The 26,095-nt window shown below is 37.3% G+C and overlaps 1 protein-coding gene across 1 annotated transcript in view; it reads right to left on the reverse strand.

The window, feature by feature from the left end:
* LOC114028008 (KAT8 regulatory NSL complex subunit 1-like) overlaps positions 1–26,095 on the reverse strand; it is a 172,114-nt gene that overhangs the window by 97,162 nt on the left and 48,857 nt on the right. The window contains exons 2-3 of the mRNA XM_027842175.1: positions 4,678–4,819; positions 3,109–3,198 (exon numbers count right to left, since the gene is read on the reverse strand). Of these exons, the coding sequence (XP_027697976.1) occupies positions 3,109–3,198; positions 4,678–4,819 (232 nt within the window). The remainder of the gene's footprint in view (positions 1–3,108; positions 3,199–4,677; positions 4,820–26,095) is intronic.

Consider the following 26,095-nt stretch of genomic DNA (forward strand, 5'->3'; position numbering starts at 1 on the left):
AGCTAGTGAGTGTTATGTGTCTGAGGCTGGATTTGAATTCGGGTCCTCCTGACTTCAGGGCTGGTACTCTATCCACTGTGCCACCTAGCTGCCCCAGGAAAATAATTATAAAGCTAATGTAATAGCCCAAGTAAGAAAGAAGATAATGTATAAAAGAAATATGAAGAGAAATAATAAGATTGGATAACAGACTTATATATGGGTTAAGTGTGAATGAGCATTTGAGGATGAAAGCAAAGTTGGCAAGCCTGGATGACTGAGACGATGGTGGTGCTCTTGAAAGTAATACTCTCAAAATACAGTCAGAAGAGTTTAAGTTTTGAGGATAAAGAGTGCTTTCTGAAGATGTTTGGTTTGCATAGTGAACATCTAGTCTGAGGTACATCCAAAAGGCAGGTGAATGATGGGGGACCGAAACCCAGGCTAGAGACAAGGGCTGGACACACAGACTTGGAAGCCATCTATATAATATAGAGATGATAACTGGATCCAGGGGAGCTGATGAGATTACCAAGTAAGATAGAATGAAAAGAGAAAAGGACCCAGGACAGAACCGTGGGGGATATCTATAGTTGTAACAAATGAGCGACATTGAAGTTCTGAAGGCTGTTTTAGGTCTGAGAGGGCTACCTCCAAATTTAACCTCTAAAAGCAGGAGGAATTCTGAGACATTCTGAGGTCCAAGTTACTGCTATCCTGGTGTATGGTTGCTCTGAAGAAGATATCCAGGTCGTATCTATGCTATTGTAATGTAGCTAGGACAATACATGAAAGACTTCAGATTTTGTTGGCATGGCAATTCCTTCTTCACTAACTAACGAAGATAAAAATCCACCTCTAACTTTGAGACTCAAAGAGCTGCTTAAGGCTAAGAAACATTAATTGATTTGTCTGTGGTTACATAGGATGTATGTGATAGGGAAAAATTTGAAACAGGACTTCTTGACTCTTATGTACTACGCAACACAATCTCTTGACTACAGTTTACACAATCTTGGCTCCAGCCAATCTCTCCAAATAGATTTCTCATTACTTTTCCATATTCATTTTTAAGTTTGAGTCAAACTGGCTGACTTGATGTCCCTGTAGGCAACATTCCATCCTTTGTCTCTGGGCCTTTGAATAGGGCTCTCCCTTCTGCCTGCATTATAAAACACTCCTCACTCTGTGCCAAGTAGAATTATTAGGTTATTAAGCCTTCACTTAAGATCAACGTCTTATAATAGGTCTTTCCTGACCACCCTTCAACATTCCCAGTCTCTTCTCTGCCCCCAAATTTCTTTGTATCACCTGATCTGTGTATGCATTTTCCCCTTGAAAACTGTGAGCACCATTTCCAGGGCTTATTTCATTTGTCTTTGTATCTTTAGTGCCTAAGACAGTGGGCTGAACTTAGAAAGTACTTAATAAATGCCTCCTGAAAGACTGGAAACCTAGGTCATCAGTATCAAGTAGAGCATGGTTGTTGAACTACACCAGAATGAAGATGATATAGAAGGACTGAAATAGAGAGGATCTGAAGTGGGTCTAGAGATGTATTAGACTACAGGAATGATTTGAAGAGGATCTATTTAGATAGCCTAAACTTTAAATGGAGACATTAACTGTTTCAGTGGTATAAAATGGATATAAGGGATCTGGAGGAATTAAAGAGAAGGGCATCCTATTCTGCCACTTTCTATCCCTACTCATCTGCCCCTAAAGAAAGTTGTGAGAGAAGGTGAACCTTTCGTGAAAGGAGTATAAGTAAAGTATTATATTCAGAAACAGGATTCATTTAGAGTTAGGTGGTAGATGAAAAGAAAGAATATAAGATAAATAGGTACTTGGTTATAATCAAATGGAAATTAATGTATAACACAGCTGAAGAAGAAAACAGAAAGGAGAAGAAGGGGAGAATAGGCATGGAATAGAGAGACAGTGAGATAGGTATCAATATTCAGGCAGAGTTATTAGCAAGGGTAAGAGCTGTGTTTCTGCCTGCTGGGTGGGTATGAAAAATAGGTATGATAAAAGCACTCAAAAGGTTTAAGAGAACAGATGAAATGTGGTGAAGAATACAATAATTAGAAGAGTGGGAGAAATCAACCAAGGAAAAACTACATCCACTGAACAGAGAAGAAAAGCAGATACCGTCTTTCACCACATAACCATCGCCGCCGCATAATTGTCACACCGTTTTTCAGTCCAAAAAATTGCTTTATCATCACATAGTATAATTCTCTTCATCACATCGCTTAAAAAGTAAACAGAGCAGCAATGTATTCACCAGTGGTATATGGATATGCATTTATCTCTGGTGCACTGTAAGCCATGAGCCTAGAATTCTCAGCACACGCATGTTGTCAGTATATTTCTGAAAGCCGATTTGCGGTTTGTTTAGAATGCTATGGTACTAAGAGTACTGTCACTCAACCCAATGAAGAGCCATAGGCACAAGGTGAGCTGGCGAAGCTGCCATGAGTAAGTCATGTGATATGGTAAGACTTGCATCTTCCCAATTTCCTAATTATATTCATGAGTATTGCATGCATCTTAATCTTGTACCAAATACAGTTTAATAATAAATGATTTTTAAGTAATACCAGCACAGTTAAAAAAAAAAGAAGCTTCATATAACGGTTGCACCCCACTTTCTTGCAAAAAAAATTGGCATAGAATCTACGATGATTATGCTGTGAAATACAGTAAATACACAAACACTTCATTCATAGTTACAATCTAAAATCTTTGTGGTAGATAATCACACAAAGGCAAAGTTTTATTAATATTAAAAGACAAGACTGGAGTTTAGTCAAACCAATCAAATAAAAATTTATCGTCCAATGATTATCAATTCAGACAGAGTTCTTGCTAGAAGTATGGTGTTGTTAGGATTCATAAGAATATGACATTACCCGTGGTTATACATAATTTATAGTTTAGTAGAATACATAAGACAAAAAAAATAACTATATTGCAAGGCAGCATATAAAAGTATAATAAGAGACTTAATGCGGAGCTATGGTACTACAAAGTAAGGATGTATTACATGTAGCTAAGTCTCAGAGGAGGAACTGGAAAGGCACATATAAGAAAATACACATGCACTAATATAGAGATACCCACTGTTAGTCCAGGCCAGAGTTTTCTGAGACTCTTGTATAATGAAGCCTCAGCAAACCTCAACCATGGTTGGGTTCCCAAGTAGTCTGGCCCCTGCAGAGGCGGGGGTGGGGAAGGGAGGAAGAGGGAAAAGGAAGAAGGGAAATGAGAAGATGTCAGCGAATCTCAGACTTTACAATTATTCATTTTACAAAAGAACTCATTATATAGTTCCTTTAACTAGTAAAGTAATCTTTTTTTTTAAAAGGATTTCACTCACACAAATACTTTGAAGAATACAGTGACTGCAAACAAAACACATTAATAATTAATCTAACCCTTTAAGATTTGTGAAATCTCCTAATAGGCACCATCTCATATGACCCTCACAACAACCCTGTGAGATAAGTGTTAAAAGAATTTTCATTTTACAGATGAGAAAAATGAGGCTTAACAAGATTTTGACTTGCCTATGATAATACAGTCCTTATAGTATTTAAGTATCAGAGACCATAATATACCTAAGGTCTCTACTAACTACAAAGCCATCACTCTTTCCAATATACCACACTGCTTCTCAGTTAAAAAGCTAATGTAAATAACGAAATCATTCCTTAATTTTTAGTCCCAAGAGAGAAGAAGAGTATCACTGGCATTCCAAGAGCAGATGATCCTCTTATCAATTTTACTTAGCTTTAACATTATTTCTTAAATTGGACACCAAAGATGAGGCTCAGCGGTAAAAACTGTTCTGCTTCCTCTTCTTATAAAGCAATTAAATAAGCAGAGTTGACAGCACGATATTCTTCTTTGTGGCTAAACAAAGATTGACTGTGCCATAAATATTACAAAAAAGAAAATCATAATCACAAGAACCACACAGAATTCTTCTGGTACACTGTCATTGTACAAGGACAAAGTTTTATTACTCTTAGAAGGCACTGTAGCTAGAGTTCAGTCATCATAAAAACACAATCATTCTAAGAATGTCAGCTTGGTATTTATAAACACAATAGAATAAAACAAACAACAGAAGATTCTAATATATGCAATTGCATTATATATATACATATTTTGGGGTATATACATTAAACAATTACATAATTGGACACCACCCCCCTGAAGTGACATATTAGATAAGCCCTATTTTTCTCTGTAAGTGGGATGATAATAATATCAAGTAGCTATAAAAAATTTAGGTTTGCAACGTGCTTTACAAGTTTACTCATTTCATCCTCACAACAACCCTCTGAAATAGAAATTATTATTATTCCCATTTTACAGATGAAATGGAACACTGGACTGAGGGCTGGACTTGGAGCTTAGAGGAAGACCCGAGCTCAAATGTGACCTCGGATACTTAATAATTGTATGACCCTGGGACACAATGTGTCAATCAAATATAGGTCAAGGCCAAAAGGTAAGTATTTTAAATGCAGAATATGGTACGTAAGTTGACTGAATTTACAGATTCTTTCAAAAATTAAATGTGACAGCTCAAAGTTAGAAGACTCAAAGGAAAATTTTGATATATGGGTGGAATTCTATCACGCACCAAATTACAGGATTAAAAATTATCTTTCAAGTTCTTACCTTGTTGGCTCTGAGTTGCTTGTAGATGTCTGTCTGTTGCCTTATTCGATACTCCAAGTCAGAGACCTGAGCCTGAAGCCATGTCCATCGACATATAATTGCTGCCCTTTCCAGTGCCCACTGCCACTCTGCTTTAGGGTTCCTGGAAAAAAGAGATCACAACACAACTTTAAACTTAATGATAAACTACTTTAATTTCTAGACCTACAATTTTTATACCATTTTCATTTCCTGTTATATTTCCCCTAAGGCCATCCTTTCTAAAACACACCCACCCACACATCAATCCAAAACAGCAACAAAGCCTGACATTGTGTGCCACACTCACAGGCCTCCATTTCTACAAAGAAAAATAGTACATTTTCACATCTTTTCTTCATACCAAGCTTAGTCATCACAATTATAAAGTGCTCATTAAAATTTTTTTCCTTTGCACTTCTGTTGTTGCAGTTAAGTATTTCGTTTTCCTGGTTTTGCTTACTTTACTTTGCAGCAGTTCATGTAAGTATTCCTATCCTTTTTACTATTAATCATATTCATTATTTCTTACAGCACATTAATATCCCAATATTAATATAAGTTAGCCTTTCCTAACTGATGGGCATCTACTTAGTTTCTATTTCTTTGTTTCAACAAAAAATTTTGCGACTAACTGATGTAGAGACTTTTTTGTTGTCACCAATTTTCTTGGGGTATAATGCCTGACAGTGGAATCTTTGAGTAATTCCAAACAGTTGGACCAATTCACAGCTCTATCAAAAGTGCATTAGCATGTCATCCTCCTATAACCATTCTCACATTATTATTGTCACGTTTGCCAATTTGCTGAGTCGAAGGTGAAACCTCAGTTTTTCTAATTTATATTTCTTTTTATTAGTGATTTGGAATATTCTTTAATATAGTTGTTAATACTTTGCAATTCTTTTAAGAATTGTTTATGTTCTTTGGCCACTTACTCACTGAGGAATGGCTTTTGTCCTTATATATTTATAGTAAACTATTTTAAACAGAAACGAAAAAAATCTACTAACTGCAGAATGCTATACATGTGATGAGTGGTCAGTAAATATTGGTCATTGAAGTTTTTAGTAAGAATTTAAGTATAAATGTATCTTCAATAGTTAATCCTTAATTCCATAAAGAAGGCCCATTTATCATTACTGATAGTCACCTTTTCGTTGCAAAACCATAAAGATGGATCCACATGGTCAAGGAAATAAACATCATTATCCTTGAAGTAAGTATAGTGATTCAAAAGATTAACTGAAAATCCTAAGACTTGGGTGCCAGCCTACTCCAAGTGAAAACAAGTTACTTAAAGCTTTACCAAGTCACTTAAGTTTTCTTTGGGCCCTGTGGTAGGTGGTTTAGGGAATACAAAAAATTTAATTAAACACAGATCCAGTAAACACAGACCTTGTCCTCAAGGAATTTCTGGCATAAAACTGTAGAAAGCTTTAGTTGTACAAATATATTCTGTTCACAAACATTTGTAATTATATTGAAGCATTTTTTCCTGTATGAATATAGGGAAGGTTTTTACTTTCTTCATAAGGAAAGCAATCTCCGTAATGGTTTTTATCTGTTCAGATAAAATTCTGAAGGTATAAAACACAGTAAGTGATTTTTAAAACCAGTGACAGTTCCTTTCTTTACCTGAATTTGTGTGATAATAATAATGCAAATTTTACACTGATTAGAATCAAAGAATTAAGAACTATCAGATATACCTACAATTAAAAAAAGAATATCTTCAGTGAAAATCTATGAATTATAGAATTTAGTGTTTCTAAGAACCTTGTAAATAATTTAGTAAAATCCTTTTATTTTACAGATGAAAAGGTGAGACCTGGCCAAAAGTGTACCAAAACCAAGACTGAATTCTGAATGACAAAAGATAATAAATGCTACAGGACTGGCTCAAAGTAGTGTATAAATAGTAAGATTTCATAGGAAGTGGTAAAATATGAACTAGATCTTGAAGGAATAAATAACTGAAAGGCACAAAAAGGGAGATCATAAACAAAGGCCCAGAGGCATTCAGAAAAAAGATTAGTTTAGCAGGTTTCATATATGGTAGTAAAAGCAGGTAAGACTCTTAGGTTGAATTCAGTCTGTGGAAGGCCCTGAATGCCAGGCTCAGAAATCGAGGTTTCATCCTATCTACAATCTCTACACAGATGAGTCGCTTACACAAAGATTAATATGCAATACTACACTAGGGAGATTGAAACAAAGAATATATTGGAAAGGTAAAGAAGGAGTGTCAACTTCAAGATTTCCAGCCAGGTAAAAGGATGAAATTTCCAGACAGAAAGGGGAAAGCAGGAGAAGATCTAGATTTATAGAAATGTTATTTTATATTTTAGCAAAAATGACCTACTTGCTTGTTGTCTTTGCACATGCTGTCCCCTATACCTCAAATGATCTCCCTTCCTCATCTGTTTCTTGGAACTTCTACTTTCCCTTCAAGGCTCAGTTAATGTCCTCTTCCATAAGAAGCCACTACCAATTGCTCAAGATGTTAGTACTATTCTTTCACCCAAAGTTATCTGACACTTGTTTATATTTGTTGACAGGCTGTTCACTCTAAAAGAATATACGCTTCCAGAAGGCAAGTATTATTTAACTTTTTTTCTGTGTACCTCAGTGCTTGATACATAGAAGGTACGTTAGTAAGCACATGTTGCCTTTAAATTAATTCATAAATTAGGCCTTTTAATATATGCTGAATGAAGTTATAGGAAGATATGTAAATGGAGATGTCCCACCAAGAACTAGAGGTAGAGCTAAAGCTTGCTACTGAGGTTAGGTCTGAAGTTGTAGAATAGTGGATCATATGTGTGTAAGAGGATATTAGATCTATAAACTTTATCAGTGTGGTCTTTTTCTAGATATTTTTGCTTTGCTGACTTTTAAAAAAATTAATATTTCATAAGCACCATAGTGATCAGGTTACCTATTTGTTGTCTCTCCTCACACGATAATATAGCTATCTCCTTTTCACAATCACACACAGTTACAAAATCCATGTAGTAAAATATTAATTTGTCAGGTAAGAGTTATAAGACCAACAAAACTTGAGTCAAGAATTCCCAAATTTGAATCCTACCTAAATTTAAACCCTAACTTTTACCATTTGTATTGAACTTTTTTGTTGTTTAGTCATTTCAGTCGTGTCCGACTCTTCATGACCCCAATTTCGAATTTTCTTAGCAGAGATACACTGGAGTGGTTTGCCATTTCCTTCTCCAGATCATTTTATACATGAGGAACTAAGGCAAACAATGTAAAGCGACTTGCTCAGGGTCACATAGCTATTAAACGTCCGAGGCCAGATTTGAACTCATGAAGATGAGTCTTCCTGATTCCAAGCCCAGTGCTCTATCTACTGTGCCACCTACCTGACTTTTAGTCAGCTATATTAAAAAATACATAAGGTGGTATTGGAATGAATTCAAAATGAAAATGCTATAAAGTTACTGTTCACTTAAAAAGTAGCCTTCATTAAGCTAAATGAGGAAGTTGGGACAAAATTTACTATTTTCTAAGAGTTTAAATAAAGTGTAATTTTTGTGAAAATGTTTTCAGTATGGCAGCCTTTATTATGATAAAAGGAATAATAAAAAGTAAATAGGAAGAGGAAAGACAGAGTAAAATAGTAGATAGAGATCTTGCCTTAAGTCAGGATGACCTGGGTTGTAGGATCATACCTTAGGTTTTAAGTCATTCAAACTTTCAATATTCTCAGGAAACTCTCTAAGATTTTAAGCTAGAGAAGAATTGCAAATCTGTACTGGCCAAGGGAGTTTCCACACCTAGGAGTTCTCTACATCAGTGAAATCAAAGGTCCAGACCAGAATAAAAGGGAGGGAGGGAGAAGTAAGAGAGAACAGTGGATAATATACAAAGAATGAAATGATGAAAGACATAAAATCTATAAAGAAATCTGAACTGCTAAAAATCAGTGTGAAGGTTCATCTTAAAAATTGAGGAAAAGAATCAACATGTTAGAGACTCTAAGAACTTGAGCTAGAACAAATAACAAGAAAAATATGTGAACAAACTCTGGCAAAGATTAGGCAAAACTATCTCTATTTGTAGATGATATGTCTATTTACTTAGCAAACCCTAGAGAGTCAACTGAAAAATGAATACGGATAGCTTCAGTACAGTAGCAAGATATAACCTAAAGCCAGAAAAAAACAATGTTTCTGCATATAACAAATAGAACTGGGAAGAAGTGATAGAAAAAGAATTAGTATTTAAAATTTTAAAAGGTTCATTCAGTATCTGGAGCTGATGTACTAAGGTACACACACAGCACTCATATAACTAATAACTTATAAAACATATTTACGGAGGAGGAATGGAATGTATCTGTAATTACTCAGATTATTTTATGAACAGGTAATTACCAAAACCAAAAATGGGAAAAAAAGTTTATCAAAAGAGTAAACTAGACTTCACAGGAAATACATAGCACAGTATTTCTTTTTTTGGGGGTGGGGGCTAGGTAATGTGGTTAAGTGAGCGGCCCAGGGTCACACAGCTAATAAGTGTCAAGTGTCCAAAGCCAGATTTGAACTCAGGTCTTCCTGACTCCAGGGCTGGTGGTCTATTCAATGCACTGCTTAGCTGCCCCCATTGCATTTCTATACCTCAAACCATATTATAAAGCTAGTCATCAAAAATATTTAGTACTAGAAACAAAAAAAGAAAGTTGCTTAATGAAATACTAAATAAACAAGACCTGAAAACAAAAGTGTACAGAGCTCTGTATTCCATAAAATCCAAAAACACCAATCGCTAGGTAAAGAACTCATTATTGGACAAGAATTACTAGGCTAACTGGAAAGGAGTCTGGCAGAAATTAGGTTAGATTACATCTTTTTTGTTGACATTGAGTCTCAGTATCTTACCCAGACTCAAAGTGCAGCAGTCACTCACAGTATGATCCCACTACTAATCAGCACAAGAGCTTTGACCTGTTTTGTTTCTGCTGAGGACCAGTTAGTTCTCTCTTCCATGGCAGTCTAGTGGCATTTTGATAGTGTCATTTGATACTGGCACAGGACAGTGCAGATACTCAATTAGCTTAGCCCACTGCAGAACTCTTAAGTCAAGTGAGCCTCATTAATCTCAGTTAGACCACATCACACTATATATCACTATAAATTCCAAAAGGCTTATTCGACCCAAACATGTTATAGGATTAGAGATTAGAGCTGTAAGTGACTTTGAGGTCATTACGTCAAATCTCTCATTTGGAAAGGAAGAAACTGAGGCCCAGACAGGTGAAGTGACTTGTCTAGGGTCACAAAGGCAGTTCAGTTAAGTGTCTGTGGTAGGAATCAAACTCAGTTCTTCCAGAGTCCAAATACACCATTCTCTACACTATACCACAGCTGCACCTTACAATAAAAATTTTTTAAAAGGGGGTAGAGCTAAGATGGCAGAGCAAAAGCAGTGACGTGCTTGAGCTCTCCCCCAAACCCCTCCAAATACATGTAAAAAATGGCTCTAGACAAATTCTAAAGCAGCAGAACCCACAAAAAGACAGAGTGAAACAAATTTCCAGCCCAAGACAACCTAGATGGTTGATTGGAAAAGTCTATTGTGCCTGGCTAGGGCAGATCTGTGTGGGTATGCAGGCCTCAGCGAACCTGGAGCAGGCCTCAGAGAACTGAATCACAGGCAGCTGTGGTGGTTTTCAGTCTTCTCAACCCATGAACAACTTAGAGACAACTTAGAAGGTCACTAGGAAAAGTCTATGTCTGTGGTGAGAGAGAAGCTCGGTGTGCGGACCCAGTCTCTGAGTGTGACCCCAGGGTGGCGGCTGCCTCCTGAGCTTCTGGCCCACAAACTGAGGGGGAATTGAGTGACTGATCAGTGGGATATTGCAGGGATCTCTTTGCTGGTACTGAGGCAGGAATCTCTTGCTTTGCCCATGCTTGGATCTGGGTCACAGTTCTGGGTGGCAGTCCTGGGGTGAGGAGGAGCGCTGGTATGGTGGAGCTTCTAGTGGCTGTGGAAAGGGAATCCTCCTCACAGTTACAAGACAGAAAAGAGTGCTTGTGGTCACGCATAGACCAGAGCCCAGGCCAGGAAAGGAGTAAACACCTTGCCCTTGATCATAGCACCTTGGAAGAACTGAAAATTTACAATATCTCTGAAAACAGCTGCACAAAACCCCCAAAGCTTGGGACAGTACATTCTCCACAATGGAAGCAGATCCCTACCTTAACAAAGAGTTTATAACTCAAGTAATTGGCTGGGATTATGAGCAAGCAGCGCAAAAAGAGTCAGACCATAGAATCTTTCTTTGGTGACAAAGAAGATCAAAACATACAACCAGAAGAAGACAACAAAGTCAAAGCTCCTACATCCAAACCTCCAAGAAAAATATGAATTGGTCCCAGGCCACGGAAGAGCTCAAAAAGGATTTTGAGAAGCAAGTAAGAAGTAGAGGAAAAACTGAGAGTAATGCAAGAAAATCATGAAAAACAAGTCAACAGCTTGCTAAAGGAGACCCAAACAAATACTGAAGAAAATAAGACCTTAAAAAAATAGCCTAACCCAAATGGCAAAAGACGTCCAGAAAGTCAATGAGGAGAAGAATGCCTTAAAAAGCAAAATTGGCCAAATGGGAAAGGAAGTCCAAAAGCTTACTGAAGAAAATACTTCCTTAAAAATTAGAATGGAGAAATTGGAAGCTAGTGAATTTATGGGAAATCAAGAAACTGTAAAACAAATTCAAAAGAATGAAAAAATAGAAAATAATAATAGCTCACTGGAAAAACAACTGACCTGGAAAATAGATCCCGGAGAGATAATTTAAAAATGATTGAACTATCTGAAAGCCATGATAAAAAAAGAGCCTAGACATCATCTGTCAAGAAATTGTCGAGGAAAACTGCCCTGATATTTTAGAACCAGAGGGCAAAATACAAATTGAAAGACTCCACTGATCACACCTCCTGAAAGAGATCGCCAAAGGAAAATTCCTAGGAATATTGTAGCTAAATTCCAGAGTTCCTAGGTCAAGGAGAAAATATTGCAAAGCAGCTGGAAAGAAACAATTCAAGTATTGTGGAAACATAATCAGGATAACACAAGATTTAGCAGCTTCCACATTAAGGGACTGGAGGGCTTGGAATATAATATTCCAGAGGGCAAAGGAGATAGGATTACAGCCAAGAATAACCTACCCAGCAAAACTGAGCATAATACTTCAAGGGAAAAAATGGGCATTCAGTGAAACAGAGGACTTTAAAGCAATCTTTTCTTTTTTATAAGACAATCAGGGTTAAGTGACATGCCCAGGGTCACACAGCTAGTAAGTGTGAAGTGTTTGGTCTGAGGTCACATTTGAACTCGGGTCCTCCTGACTTCAGTGCCAGTGCTCTATCCACTACACCACATAGTTGCCCCTCAAGCATTCTTGATGAAAAGACCAAAGCTGAATAGAAAATTTGTCTTTCAGATACAAGACTAAAGAGAAACATGAAGAGGTAAACAGGAAAGAGGAATCATAAGAGACTTATTAAGGATGAACTGTTTACATTCTGCATGGAAAAATGATATTCGTAACTCATGAGGCCTTTGTCAGTATTAAAGCAGTTGGAGGGAAAAAATTATTATGTATGTGGATAGATAGATAGATAGATAGATAGATAGATGGATAGAGGGCACAGGGTGAGTTGAAGATGAAGGGGTGATATCTGGAGAATAAAATTAAGGGGTGAGAGAGGATTATATGGAGAGAAGTAGAAAGGGAGAGTTGGAATCAAGTAAATTATCTCACATAAAACAGACAGGAAAAGGCTTTTCCAGTGGAAGGGAAATGGGGGAAGGTGAGAGGGAATGAGTGAATCTTATTCTCATCAGATTTGGCTTAAGAAGAGAATAATATACACACTCAATTGGGTATGGAAATCTATCTTACCCTTTAGGAAAATATGGGGGAAGGGGACAAGACGGCAGGAGGATGATAGAGGGGAGGGCAGAGTAGGGGAGGGGGTAATCAGAAGCAAACACTTCTAAGGAGGAACTGGGTCAAAAGAGAGAATAGAATAAATGGGGTCGGGATAGGATTAAGGGAAATATAGTTAGTTTTTTACAACATGACTACTATGGAAGTGTTTTGCATGACCACACGTGTATAACCTGTATCAAGTTGTTTGCCTTCTCAATGAGGGTGGGTGGGGAGGGAGGAAAGGAGAAAATCTGGAACCCAAAGTTTTAAAAACAAAAGTTAAAAAAAAATTGTTTTCACATGCAACTGAGAAATAAGATATACAGGAAATAGGGTATAGAAATCTATCCTGTCCTACAGGAAGATTGAAGGGGAAGGAGTAAGAGAAGGGGGGGAAGAGATAGAAGGGAAGGCAGACTAGGGGATGAGGTATTCAGAATGCATGTCATCTTGGGGTGGGGGGAGGGACGAGCTCAACAGAAAATCTGGAACTCAAAATCTTGAGGAAGTGAATGTTGAAAATTAAAAATAAAAAAATAAATTAAAAAAAATTAGAATGGAATGAAAGGTGAGACATTTCCCAACTACTGATAGGGAGAAAATTCTTAAAGAAGGCATGGAGCTGAACCAAAAAAAGATTAGATAATTTTTTAGAGATAAAATTAAAAAGCTTTCACAGAACAAAATCAGTGTAATTAGGATGATTAAAAAAAGGCTGAGTAAAAAAGCATCTTTTGTATTAAGCATCTCTGGCAAAAGTCTGATATCTAATACATATAGGAAGTAGACATGTATCTAAGACCAAGAGCCACACTTCAATACATAGTTGTTTTTTAAAGCCAACTATCAGACTACATATAACTGTGGTGGTGGGGGGGGGAAGGGGATAGGAGAATTACAAATTAAAATAGTTCAGAAGTTTTACCTCATATTCACTATATTGGAAAAGATGATAGAAGACAGAAAAAAAATTATCAGAGAGATTATGTAAATCAGGCACATCTAATGCACTGTTGGTATAACTTCTTTCCCCCTCTGGTGGTTGTTCAGTTGTGACCAACTCTGTGACTCCATGGACCATAGCATTCCAGGCCGTTCTATCCTCCACTGTCTCTCAAAGCCCATCCAAGTTCATTTTCATTGTTTCCATGACACTATCCATTTCATCCTCTGCTGTCCCCTTTTCCTTTGGCCTTCAATCTTTCCCAACATCAGAGTCTTTTCTAGGGAGACCCATCTTTTCATCATGGGGCCAAATTATCAGCTTCAGTACTTGACCTTCCAATGAATAGCTGAATTAATTTCTTTAAGTATTGACTGATAAGATCTCCTTGCTGTCCAAGGCACTCTCAAAAGTCTTCTCCAGCACCACAATTTGAAAGCACTGATTCTGCAGTGCTCTGCTTTGCTTATAGTCTAAATCTCAGAGTCATATGTTGCTTCTGGAAAAACAATAGCTTTCTTGGCAAGGTGATATCTCTGCTGCCCAGATTTGCCACAGCTTTCTTTCCAAGGAGCAATTGTCTTTTAATTTCATGGCTGCAATCACCATCTGCAGTGATCTTTGAGTCTAAGAATATAAAATCTGACATTGCTTCCATTTCTTCTCCCTCTATTTGCCAGGAAGTAATAGGACCAGTTGCCAAGATCTTTGTTGTTTTTTTTTTTTGTTTTGTTTTGTTTTTATGTTAAGCTTCAAGTGAGCTTTTACACTCTTCTTCTTCACTCTTATTAAGAGGCTTAATTCTTCTTCACTTTTTGCCATTCATCAGAGTGGTATCATTGGCATATCTGAGATTGTTGATATTTCTCCCAGCAACTTTAATTCCTGCTTTTGATTCTTCCAGTGATGGAATTGTAAACTAGTTCAGTTGTTTAAGAAAACGATTTTTAATCACACAAGTTGCTAAATTGTTCGTGCTCTTTGATAAAAGACACCTCAAAAACTTTTCATCTATGAAGTGTGGGGTGGGGAAAAGAACAACATCTACATGGAAAATTAAATACAAAATATGCACAAATTTCTAGGGGGATAGTACTGTCAGTTTGGGTGACAAAGACAAGCTTCCCATAGGATTTGGCTCCCCAGCTGAGCTTTAAAAGAAATCAGGAATTGCAGGGGCTGTGGTGAGGACAGGACACATTCCAAGAATAGGAGAAAGTATGTATAAAGGCACAAAAAGGGAAAATAGTGGAATGCTGCATATTTAGGGGACAAGTTAGTCAGTCAGGCAGGAACATACCAGGCAACAAAGCTTGGAATGTTTGACTGGAGACAGAGCAAAAGGCTTTAAAGTCCTTTAAACTTATCTGACTGGAGACCCAGAATGGTAAAGTTATTTATGGTCTAGAATCTGGGTCTTGTCTTCCAGTCACCTAGAATCCAAAAGGAGTTTAAAAACCCTTGAACAAACACCTGCCTTGAACTCACTCAGTGGCTGCCAGCCATGCTACTAGCAACAAAGCTGCAGAAGCTGACCCCCAGGCTCCTAGCTGGAGAACTCCCTCTCCTCCAAGGGACTCAGACACCAAACTGGAAATTGAGCCTGGCTGTAGCAGCACCAGTATAGCTACATTCTGTATTTCTGGGACAGATAACTGAGAAAGAGAGGGAACCAGACAAGAGAAGATATATGTGGGGGAGTGGGGAGGTGCTATGTAGGCCTGTGTGATACTTATTAAAGCCTGAAGGGAAAAAGCCCAGCATCCAGCTAGGGCTAGTTCTGTTCCTGTCCAAAGTCACTAGGGGCAGAGATTTAGGGTGATGAACTGAGAATTGACGAACAGTGTGGAAGGAGGCCTAGATGCTTTCAGATGCAGTGCCTAAGGAAACAAATAGAGTGGAGTGAGTCACAGACCAGAAAATCAAAGGGGAAAATAAGGGAAGGGGGTGAGGGAAGGGAACAAATGGAAATCACTAAAGATCTCAGGTGAAAGAAAACTTAAAGACCTTGAGCCTAAGCAGATAAATCAACGGGAAAAAAAAAAAAAAAACATTAACAGTAGGAAATATGGCCTCCAGATTTAGTAAACACATTACAGTCTCAACAAATAAATACTATAAAATAAAGGAAAATAATTTGATACTTGATGAAATAAAGGAGAATTTGAGAAAGATACGGAACCACAATATTTCTGAGTGAGTTAAAAGAGAATGAGAATTATGAGACCAGAATCTATGACATTACAGAAGATAAATAATCGGTAGAACAGAAAAACTTGAAATCTGTGATGGTAAGTCTCATCAAAGAAACAAAAAAGAAGATTAACTCAACTTGAATGCAAATACATAAGTGAAAGAAAATCTAGAAGAAGAAAAGCAAAAAGCAACAGATTAAAAGAAAACATACTTTCAATTCAAGCAAAACATTTGTCTTAGAGATAGGATGCACAGAGACAACCTAAGTCTCCCAGAATATAAGCCAAAAAATTGGAATGTCATAATGCAAGAAATAATGCAAGAAAACTGTTCAGAACTTTTGAACACAGAAAAGAAATGCCAATTGAAAGAATGCATAGATTGCCTCCAGAAAGACCCATGGCTACAATCTCTCAGATAGATAGTGTTTAAAATAAAAAATTCAATTCAGAAATAACAAATTCTATAAGCTACCAGGAGAAAGATCTTTAAAGATAATAGAAAGGAAATCTGAATTAACATAAGACTATTTTGCACCAATCAGAAAACACAGGAGGGAATGGAATAATGTCTTCCGAAGAGTAATGAAGAGTAACAGTAAGCTCAGGATGCAGTCCAAGGTCATGGCCTATCTTGCAAAACAGAGCTTAACCATAGATGAAAAGAGATATAAAAATAAAATCAGAGAAGCAAAAATAGAAAGGTAAATCTCATTCCAAATAACCAGAAAATGCATAAAATATCTGGGGATTAACATACTGAAACACACAAAAACTTGTCCAGATTGAATTACAAAGTGCTCCTTTAAAAAAAATAAAAATAAAAAAGAACTTAAATAACTGGTGGAAGATTCAAAGCTCATAACTAAGCTATGCCAATATAATAAGGATACCACCAAATACTATCAAAGTTAATACTGAAGACAGTATTATCAAAGTTAATTTACTCATTTAATGTTATGTTGATCAAGTTACTAAAGACACTTCAAAGAACTTAATAAAATAACAAAACTCAATTGGAAAAACAAAAGACCTAGAATATCAAGTGAAATGACGAAAAGGAAAGAGGAAGGGAGAGGAGCACTTCTAGACCTCGAACTATATTATAAAATCTTCTGGTATTGGTTTAAAAAAAAAAGGAACTCAATAAACCGTTGTTTGACACAGTGAAAACATAAATTACCCAGAAAAAAAATTTCTTATTTGATAAAAACTGCTGGGAAAACTTGAAAGCAGTCTGAGAGAAATTAGGCTCAGACCAACATCTTACACCATAGTCCACAAAACATTCAAAACGGATACAGGACCTTAATATTAAAGACTGTACTATTAAATAGAAGATCAGATCATATACTTCTCATAGCTATGGGTAGAAGATATATTTTTAACCAAACAAGAGTTTGAGGCAATTACAAAAGATCAATAATTTTGATTATGTGAAACTGAAAAACTTCTCCACAGACAAAATAAATAGACACAGGAAAAGAAAGGAAGTTGGTGGGAAACAGAACTTCACATTCTCTTGCTGTTCATTTTTTACTTTCATCTCCCACTGTGCCCTTTTCCTGGCTAACATTCATCTGTCAGAGGGAAGAAGAGTAGTGAAACAGGCCTTTCTATCTGTCCATCTGCTCATGTTATCATGTCATCTGCTCCACCTTCTCATGCTGCACCTGCCTCTAACCCAATCTCCAATTTCCTTTGGGAAGAGGAGTGGCAAGCTCCACTCAATGAACATTCTCACACATAGTCACACCCTTCATATCCCAGTGATTCTGAATCCTTATAGATGACCATCCAAATACCATTCCCCATTCCTAAACATCTGATTTCATTATTCCCTTTCTCCTCTACCCTCCAACCTGAAAGTCCTTCCACTATGTCCTCTGGAATGCATGTTCCTTACCTTATCCTAAATCTTTTCCTCTCCCACTACTTCTGTCTACTGGCTATTACTGGAAACTTGCTTCCCCCAGATGGCACAGAATCCCTGGTCACTCTTTCGATTACTGGTTGCATCTTTACTCATTCTCTTTGGCTTGCTGGTTGAGGTGGAGAAATCGGAACACTCCTTGCTCCCTATTGCCACTTCCAGATTGTCCCCCTACCTCCATCACTCAGTAACCTCTCCTGCTTTGAGGGTTATGCTATTCATATCTACCACAAAATAAAAATCTTGGTAGCTGTTGCCTACAGACCTCCAAGTTACTCCCTTTCCCTCCTCAATGAGTTTGGAACATGGCTCAAAATTTCTCTTTCCTCCTTAATTTCTGCCCTCATACTTTGGGGGCAGCTAGATAACACAGTGGATACAGTGCCAGGCCTGGAGTCAGGAGGACCTGAGTTCAAATCCAGTCTCAAATCCAGGCTGTGTGACCCTAGGCAAGTCATTTAACCCTATTTGCCTTAGTTTCTTCATCTGCAAAATGGAGATAATGATAGCACCTCTCTCCCTGGGTAATTGTGAGGATAAAATGAGATAACTGTAAAGTGCTATTAAGTGCTATATAAATTTTAGCTGCTTTTAGTTTTTAGGGGACTTTGTCAAACATAATGATTCTCTCTCACTCTATCCACTCAGTTCCTTAATTTACTCACTTCCTATGACCCACCCCTCCCCCCACCCCATCAATTATAAACATGGTCATATTTCTAATCTTCTCAAGTTGCCTAGGAAACTTTTGCTCCAGGTTTTGCTGGGAAGGTTAGGCCAAGGAAATTTTGTTCAAGACGGCACACATTGTTACTATAATTTACTACATTTTTTATTTTTATTGACTGTCATAAAAGGTACCAAAGTACTTTCTTTTTTTTTTAAACATGTGTTTTCAAAACTTAGGGTTACAAATTTTCTCCCTTCCTCCCTCCCCACCCACCCTCACTGAAAAGGTAAGCATCTCGATACAGTTTATAGATGTGTAGTCATGCAAAACATTTCCACAGTAGTCATGCTGTGAAAAACTAAGTATATTTCCCTTCATCCTATCCCACCCCCCATTTATTCTATTCTCTCTTTTGACCCTGTCCCTCCTCAGAAGTGTTTGCTTTTGATTATCCCCTCCCCTAATCTGTCCTCCCTTCTATTGACCCCCTGCTCTCTTGTCCCCTTCCCCCCTTATTTTCCTGTAGGGTAAGATAGATCTCCATACTCCATTATGTATGTTATTCCCTCCTTAAGCCAAATCCTATGAGAATAAGATTCACTCATTCCCTCTCACCTTGGTTTGGGAAAAAAAAAAAAAAAAAGGAACTCAATAAACTGCTGTTTGACATAGTGAAAACATAAATTACCCAGAAAAAAATTTCTACTCCACTGTAAAAGCCTTTTCTTGTCTGTTTTTCTGCTTCTTCCTTTCTCCTTCTCCCAGTATAATTCTCTCTCACCCCTTAATTTTATTTTCCAGATATCACCCCTTCATCTTCAACTCACCCTGTGCCCTCTGTCGATCTATACACACATATAAGTTTTTCCCCTCCCACTACCCTACTACTGACAAAGGATTCATGAGTTACAAATATCATCTTTCCCTGCAGGAATGTAAACAGTTCAACCTTAGTAAGTCTCTTACGATTTCTCTTTCTTGCTTACCTCTTCCATGTTTCACTTGAGTCTTGTATTTGAAAGTCAAATTTTCTATTCCCGCTCTGCTCTTTTCCTCAGGAATGCTTGAAAATTCCCTATTTCACTGAATGACCATTTTTTTACCCTGAAGGATTATATTCAGTTTTGCTGGATAGGTGATTCTAGGATGTAGTCCTAACTCCTTTGCTCTCCAGAATATCATACTCCATGCCCTCCAGACCCTTAATGTAGAAGCTGCTAAATCTTGTGTTATCCTGATTGTGTTTCCACAATACTTGAATTGTTTCTTTCTGGCTGCTTTGCAATATTTTCTCCTTGACCTGTGAATTCTGGAATTTGGTTACAATACTCCTAGGAGTTTTCCTTTGAGGATCTCTTTCACGAAGTGATTGGTAGATTCTTTCAATTTCTATTTTCCCCTCTGGTTATAAAATATCAGGGCAGTTTTCCTTGATAATTTCTTGAAAGATGATGTCTAGGCTCTTTTTTTTGATCATGGCTTTCAGATAGTCCAATAATTTTTAAGTTCTCTCTCCTGGATCTATTTTCCAGGTCAGCTGTTTTTCCAATGAGATATTTCACATTCTCTTCTATTTTTTCATTCTTTTGGATTAGTTTTACATGGCCCTGATTTCTCAAATTGTCACTAGCTTCCAATTTCTCACCATTCCCGTTTTTAAGGAAGTATTTTCTTCAGTAAGTTTTTGGACTTCCTTCTCCGTTTGGCCAATTTTACTTTTTAGGGCATTCTTCTCCTCATTGATTTTTTGGACCTCTTTTGCCATTTGGATTAGGCTATTTTTTAAGGTGTTATTTTCTTCAGTCTTTTTTGAGGTCTCCTTTAGCATTACTCTCAGTTTTTCCTCTACTTCTCTTACTTGCTTCTCAAAATACTTTTTTGAGCTCTTCCATGGCCTGGGACCAATTCTTTTTTTTCTTGGAGGTTTTGGATGTAGGAGCTTTGGCTTCATTGTCTTCTTCTGCTTGTATGTTTTGATCTTCTTTGTCACCAAAGTAAGATAATATAGTCTGACTCTTTTTGCGCTGCTTGCTCGTGATCTCAGCCAATTACTTGAGTTATAAACTCTTTGTTAAGGTAGGGGTCTGTTTTCAGTGTGGAGAATGTACTGTTCCAAGCTTCAGGGGTTTTGTGCAGCTGTTTTCAGAGAATACTTCTAGGGACCTGTAAATTTTCAGTTCTTCCAAAATGCTATGATCAAGGGCAAGGTGTTTACTCTTTTCCTGGCCTGGGCTCTGGTCTATGAGTGACCACAAGCACTCTTTTCTTGTCTTGAAACTGTGAGGAGGATTATCTCTCCACTGCCACTATAAGCTCTACCACGCTAGCACTCCTCTTCATCCCAGGACTGCCACTCAGAACTGTGACCCGGATCCAAGCATGGGCAAAGCAAGAGAATCCTGCACCAACAGAGAGATCTCTGCGCCAGAAGCTCAGGAGGCAGCTGCTGCTCCGGGATCGAGCTCAGGGATTGGGGTTGGGACCCTGTGCTTCTCTCTCACCATAGACACAGACTTTTCCTAGTGACCTTCTAAATTGTCTCTTGCGTTCATGGGTTGAGAAGTCTGGAAACCATCACAGCTGCCTGTGACTCAGTCTTCTGAGGCCTGCGCGCCCACACCGAACTGCGCTCCTCTCCCAGCCCAGCGTGATATGCCTTTCTGATCAACCATCCAGGTTATCTTGCGCTGGAAATTTGTTTCACTCTTTTTGTGGGTTCTGCTGCTTTAGAATTTGTTTAGAGCCATTTTTTATAGGTATTTGGAGGGGTTCGGGGGAGAGCTCAAGCAAGTCACTGCTTTCACTTTGCCATCTCAGCTCCGCCCCCCACCAAAGTACTTTCTGAAAGAGATACATGAGAAGGCTTTAAAAGCTACCAGATGCTAAGGCTCAGGTATAGCTAGTAAAAACAAAACAAAATAAAACCTTAGCATGTAGTACATTATTTAAAACTACAGGCAGCCCTCTTTACTTCTAGGGATTAAATTTCTAGTAATTAGCATTTATGTTGCTCAATTAATTACAATCTCATTAACCTCTAAATAAAATGACAGCTAGCGATGGCAAATCTGGGCAGCATACTAAAAAACAGAGATATCACCTTGCCAACAAAGATTAGTATAGTCAAAGCTATGGTTTTTCCAGTACCAATGTATGAGTGTGAGATTTAGACTGTAAGCAAAGCAGAACACTGCAGAATCAGTGCTTTCAAACTATAGTGCTGCAGAAGACTTTTGAGAATGCTTTGGACAGCAAGGAGATCAAATCAGTCAATACTTAAAGAAATTAATTCAGGCTATTTACTGGAAGGTCAAATACTAAAGCTTAAGTTTAAATACTTTGGCCCCATAATGAAACGATGGGTCTCCCTAGAAAAGACTCTGATGTTGGGAAAGATTGAAGGCCAAAGGAAAAGGGGACAGCAGAAGATGAAATGGATAGTGTCATGGAAACAATGAAAATGAACTTGGATGGACTTTGAGAGATAGTGGAGGACAGAAGGGCCTGGAGTGCTATGGTCCATGGGGTCACAAAGAGCCAAACATGACTGAACAACTCAAGAACAACATATCGACAGCTGGGAGGCAATACATAACTTAAATGCAGTTAACCTCATCATTCACTGCTGCATAGCCCCATTATCCTGATCTTTTTGCCTCCTGGATAGCATCAATCCAGCTCCTCTCAGAGGTTCCTTATATTGCTGTATTAAGGAGCAGAACTGATAAAATGAGCAAAGTGGGGAAAAGAAAAAAGAAGGGAACTAGTTAAGATACCTTCTGTCGATTGAACAGTGATATCCGTATGCATGGCAATGTGTCCCTAAAAGAAACTTTCCAAAAGGAATTCAAATAAATAACTAGAGTAATGGTAGTTATCACCAAATGTTGATAGCCTTCTGAAGAGACTACTTTGGTAATAGGCACTTGGAAATATATAAAAAGAATCAGAAGAGCAAAGGGTGACCATTCATTTGGCTGAGAATATCACTCAATATTCTCAGACAATTCTCTAAGACTATAAATTGTAAAGTTGACACTGATATGCATTTGAAGTGTAATGATATTATTATGATACTTAAACCTACTTAGGTCATATCTGGAAAATGTTGTTCATTTCTGGGGGCCATAATTTATAAAGGAGAGTAACAAGATGCAAAATATTTAGTGAGTAACAGTGGGGATGTTTAGTAAGAAGAAAAGGTTCCTCCTCCACTTTCTTTTGTCTGCATAGGTAAAGTGTCTATGTAAGTAGAAAAAATGTATATAATCTCAAACTTTTTCATTGTTGGTTAGCTTCCCACACTCCCTCCTTTTTATTCTTTGTAATAAGGGATGGCTTTCTTAGATTGAGAGGAGAAAGAAATATACTTGGAAATGCAGGTGAAGAGAAAAAAAAACCCAAATTATCAACAAAAATGTGTCCAAAAGAAGATTTAGAGGTATGTGGCGGGCAGATTAGGATACTCACCTTAAAAAAAAAGTAATGAAATTGTCCTCAAGTTTTAATTGATTCAGGAGATGAAATTTCAGCCCACTGATGTGGCTTCCTGGCCACAGAGTGTTTAAAAAAACAAAACAAAAAAATCACAACTAGGAGATTTAGGAACTCCCTGGTGTTTGACCAGCAGACCACCATAGGCAACACGTAGGGGAATTTCACTCAGCTGAATCAATTCAGTGTTCTCGCTAAATATCTCTGTTGTTTAGCTCTTCCTCAACTGATGGGCCCATCTTCTTCACTCCCAGTTCTTTTGCTGCCACAAATAGCATTGTATGCTGCAAATGTTTTGGTATACAAGGAAGTCTTTTTGGAGAGATTTTCAAAAAGCAGAACAGAACTCAGCCCCTTTGGATTTTTTTTTAAGACAAGGGTTCTTAACTTCTCAAACTGTTTTGTTTTTTGTATTTGGATATCTTTAAATATAATGTTTCCTTTGTAATCCTCTTTTATTCACTTAAAATATTATTCTGAGAAGAGACTTCAGACTGCCGAAGAAGTCCAAAACACAAAAAAGTTTAAGAATACTTATCTAAGCAGAGACACTTAGAATCATTTAATAAATGTCTTTGGCTGTGAAGGACTAAGTTATTCTGAGTATTATAAATACTTAAATCAACTACAAAGGACCTATGAAGAAGATGCTATCTATCTCCAGAGAAAGAAGTAAATACAAGTATGCATAGGATGGATTCATACACATAAACCCACACACTCTCCCTCTCTCTCACACAACACATAGCCACATACCACTGTGTTAAATGGTGGCTTTCTTTATTGTGGGATGGGGAGGGACAGAGGAAGACAATCCAGAACTTAAAATGGAACAAGAGAAAAATTAAAACTTTAAAAATGTCTTCAGCAGATTATAAGCACAGAATATAAGATTTTTCTTTAGTTAGTCCAAAGATATTTAAGCCGAATTATCATGTAATTGTCACAAACTTAAAGAAACTTAAATGCTCAAAGGTAGGGTTATTTGCTAAATACATGGTGATAAATTAATTCAATTAGTTACAATGAGTGTGAGCAATTTCAAAAAATTATTTTTAAATTTTATTTTTTCTGATTAACAAAAATCTATTTTATCTCCCTCATACCTCCCCATCTCAAATGTGGGAAAAAAACCCCAAAATAAAATCTTTATTCACAAGTATGCACACTCACGTAAAACACATTTCCCATATTGGTAAAGTTAAAAAAATATATACAGGGTCATCCCAAAAGCAATTAAAGCTTAAAACCGCACTAAGACTTTTGAGACATCTTTTACCTATATCTCATTCTGTACTTTTGTGATCATCACCCATCAGAAGGTATGTATTATACTTCATTATCAGTCTCCAGAAATTATGGCTGGTCACTGAATTGATCAGAGTTAAGTCTTTTTTTTTTTTTTTTAAACAATGTTGTTATTGTAAAAATTGTTCTCTTAGTTCTGCTCATTTCACTTTAAATTAGGTCATACAAGTCTTCCCAGATTTCTCTGAAATCATCCCCTTTCTCATTTCTTATCATACAATAAGATTCTCTTAAAGTCACACACTACAGTTTGTTCAGTCATTCCCCAATTGACTGGCACACTGACCTGACCCTTCCCCCTTTTTCAGTTCTTTGCTACCTCAAAAAGAGCTAAAAATATTTTTATTCATGTCTATCTTTTTCTTCTTTCTTCGATGCTCTTAATGATATAGGCCGAGTAATGGCACTGCTGATTCAAAGGGTACGCACAGTTTGGTAGACTTTTAGGGCATAGTTTCAAATTGTTTTCCAAAACAGACCAGGTCACAGCACCACTGTGTGTATATCAGCATTTTGAACTTTTTAGGAAAAAGGCACAAGATGATTAAAGTCTCCATTTTATAAACTCTATTTTTAATGCTGAATTGTTTTCTCACTGTTTTTAACCATTCTAGAATTTCTACAAATAAGGTCAAACATGTTCACACAGAAAAATGGAGTAGTTCATGTTCATTTTACTTTATGATAATCATCTTAAGAAGACAAATTCCAGGAACCAATTGCATCATAAAAAATGAAGAGACTGCCTATATCAAGATCAAGTTCACTTATTTCTCATCCTGTTATTTATATGTCTAAAAGTAACTATTTCTTTGCTTTCCTGGTGTGCACAATTACAGAAATTCTCTTACCTATAATTTATCTGCAGCCTTTTACTCACCTTCATTCTCAAAAATTAAATTAAAATACTGTTGTGAGGTTCTTGCCATCCCTGAGGTTTGTGATGATCTATGCAACAATTTATTGGGTCTTGTCAAACCTATGCTCTTTATTGTCTATTGGGGTGAAAAGGTACAGCATGTTAGTGTCATGCATGTTGCACAATGGTTTACACTTGGACAACCCAAACTAAGCAGTGCTGTTATACTTAACATACGCATAAACTATGCATGTGTATGTAGCTTACGTACCCAGGAAGTAATCATATACACTCTGACCATAAATACTGAACTTTTCCTCTCCTGTTATTTTTATATTAGTATAAGTGTCTAGTTAGTATATGTCTCAGGCTAAAGTCCAGATATTTTATGGCTTTTACAGTTATCTTAAAAAAAAATTATTGGGATTCTGGGAAAATGGTCAGAAAATTCCAGGCTCTCCAAATTTCCTCCACAAATGAACATAGACTGGCAAAATGAGGGGGTAGAGCAATTGTCCTCCTAAGGCAAGTTGAGAGGACCTCAGGAAAGGCAGGGCGCCTCCAGGATCTGAGGTCCAGGACAGATCCTGATCTCCAGGACAGATTCTACTCAATCAACAAACAGTAGGCCCCAAGAACATCTCAGCTGAGAAGCAGACTAGGCCTCAAGAAATTTCACCTCATGAACTTTCATTGAAGAAACAATATGGGGATCAGAAGGCTGAGTGGAGAAAGACTATACAGAAGCCAAGCCTAGGTGACGACCAAACCTGATCCCGGACTGCATCGGAGGGCAAGGAAGAGTGAGCACACACTAGCTAAATGCAGAATAGCACAGAGTAAAACCAAAAGCATGGGGAAAGAGAGGAGTGCCTCAGGTTGAGCCCCTAAACAGAATTCAGAAAACAACAGTAGGTAGGAACTGAGGCCTGGGGCAACATTACTCACAACTCAGATTAAAATGAGGTTACAATAATAAGCTGCTAAAAATAAAACAAAACAAAAATGAGCAAAAAAAAGATAAAGAACCTGACCACA

The sequence above is a fragment of the Vombatus ursinus genome, unplaced genomic scaffold (genome assembly GCF_900497805.2).
Source record: "Vombatus ursinus unplaced genomic scaffold, bare-nosed wombat genome assembly UNPS02014867.1, whole genome shotgun sequence".
NCBI classification, from domain to species: Eukaryota; Metazoa; Chordata; class Mammalia; order Diprotodontia; family Vombatidae; genus Vombatus; species Vombatus ursinus.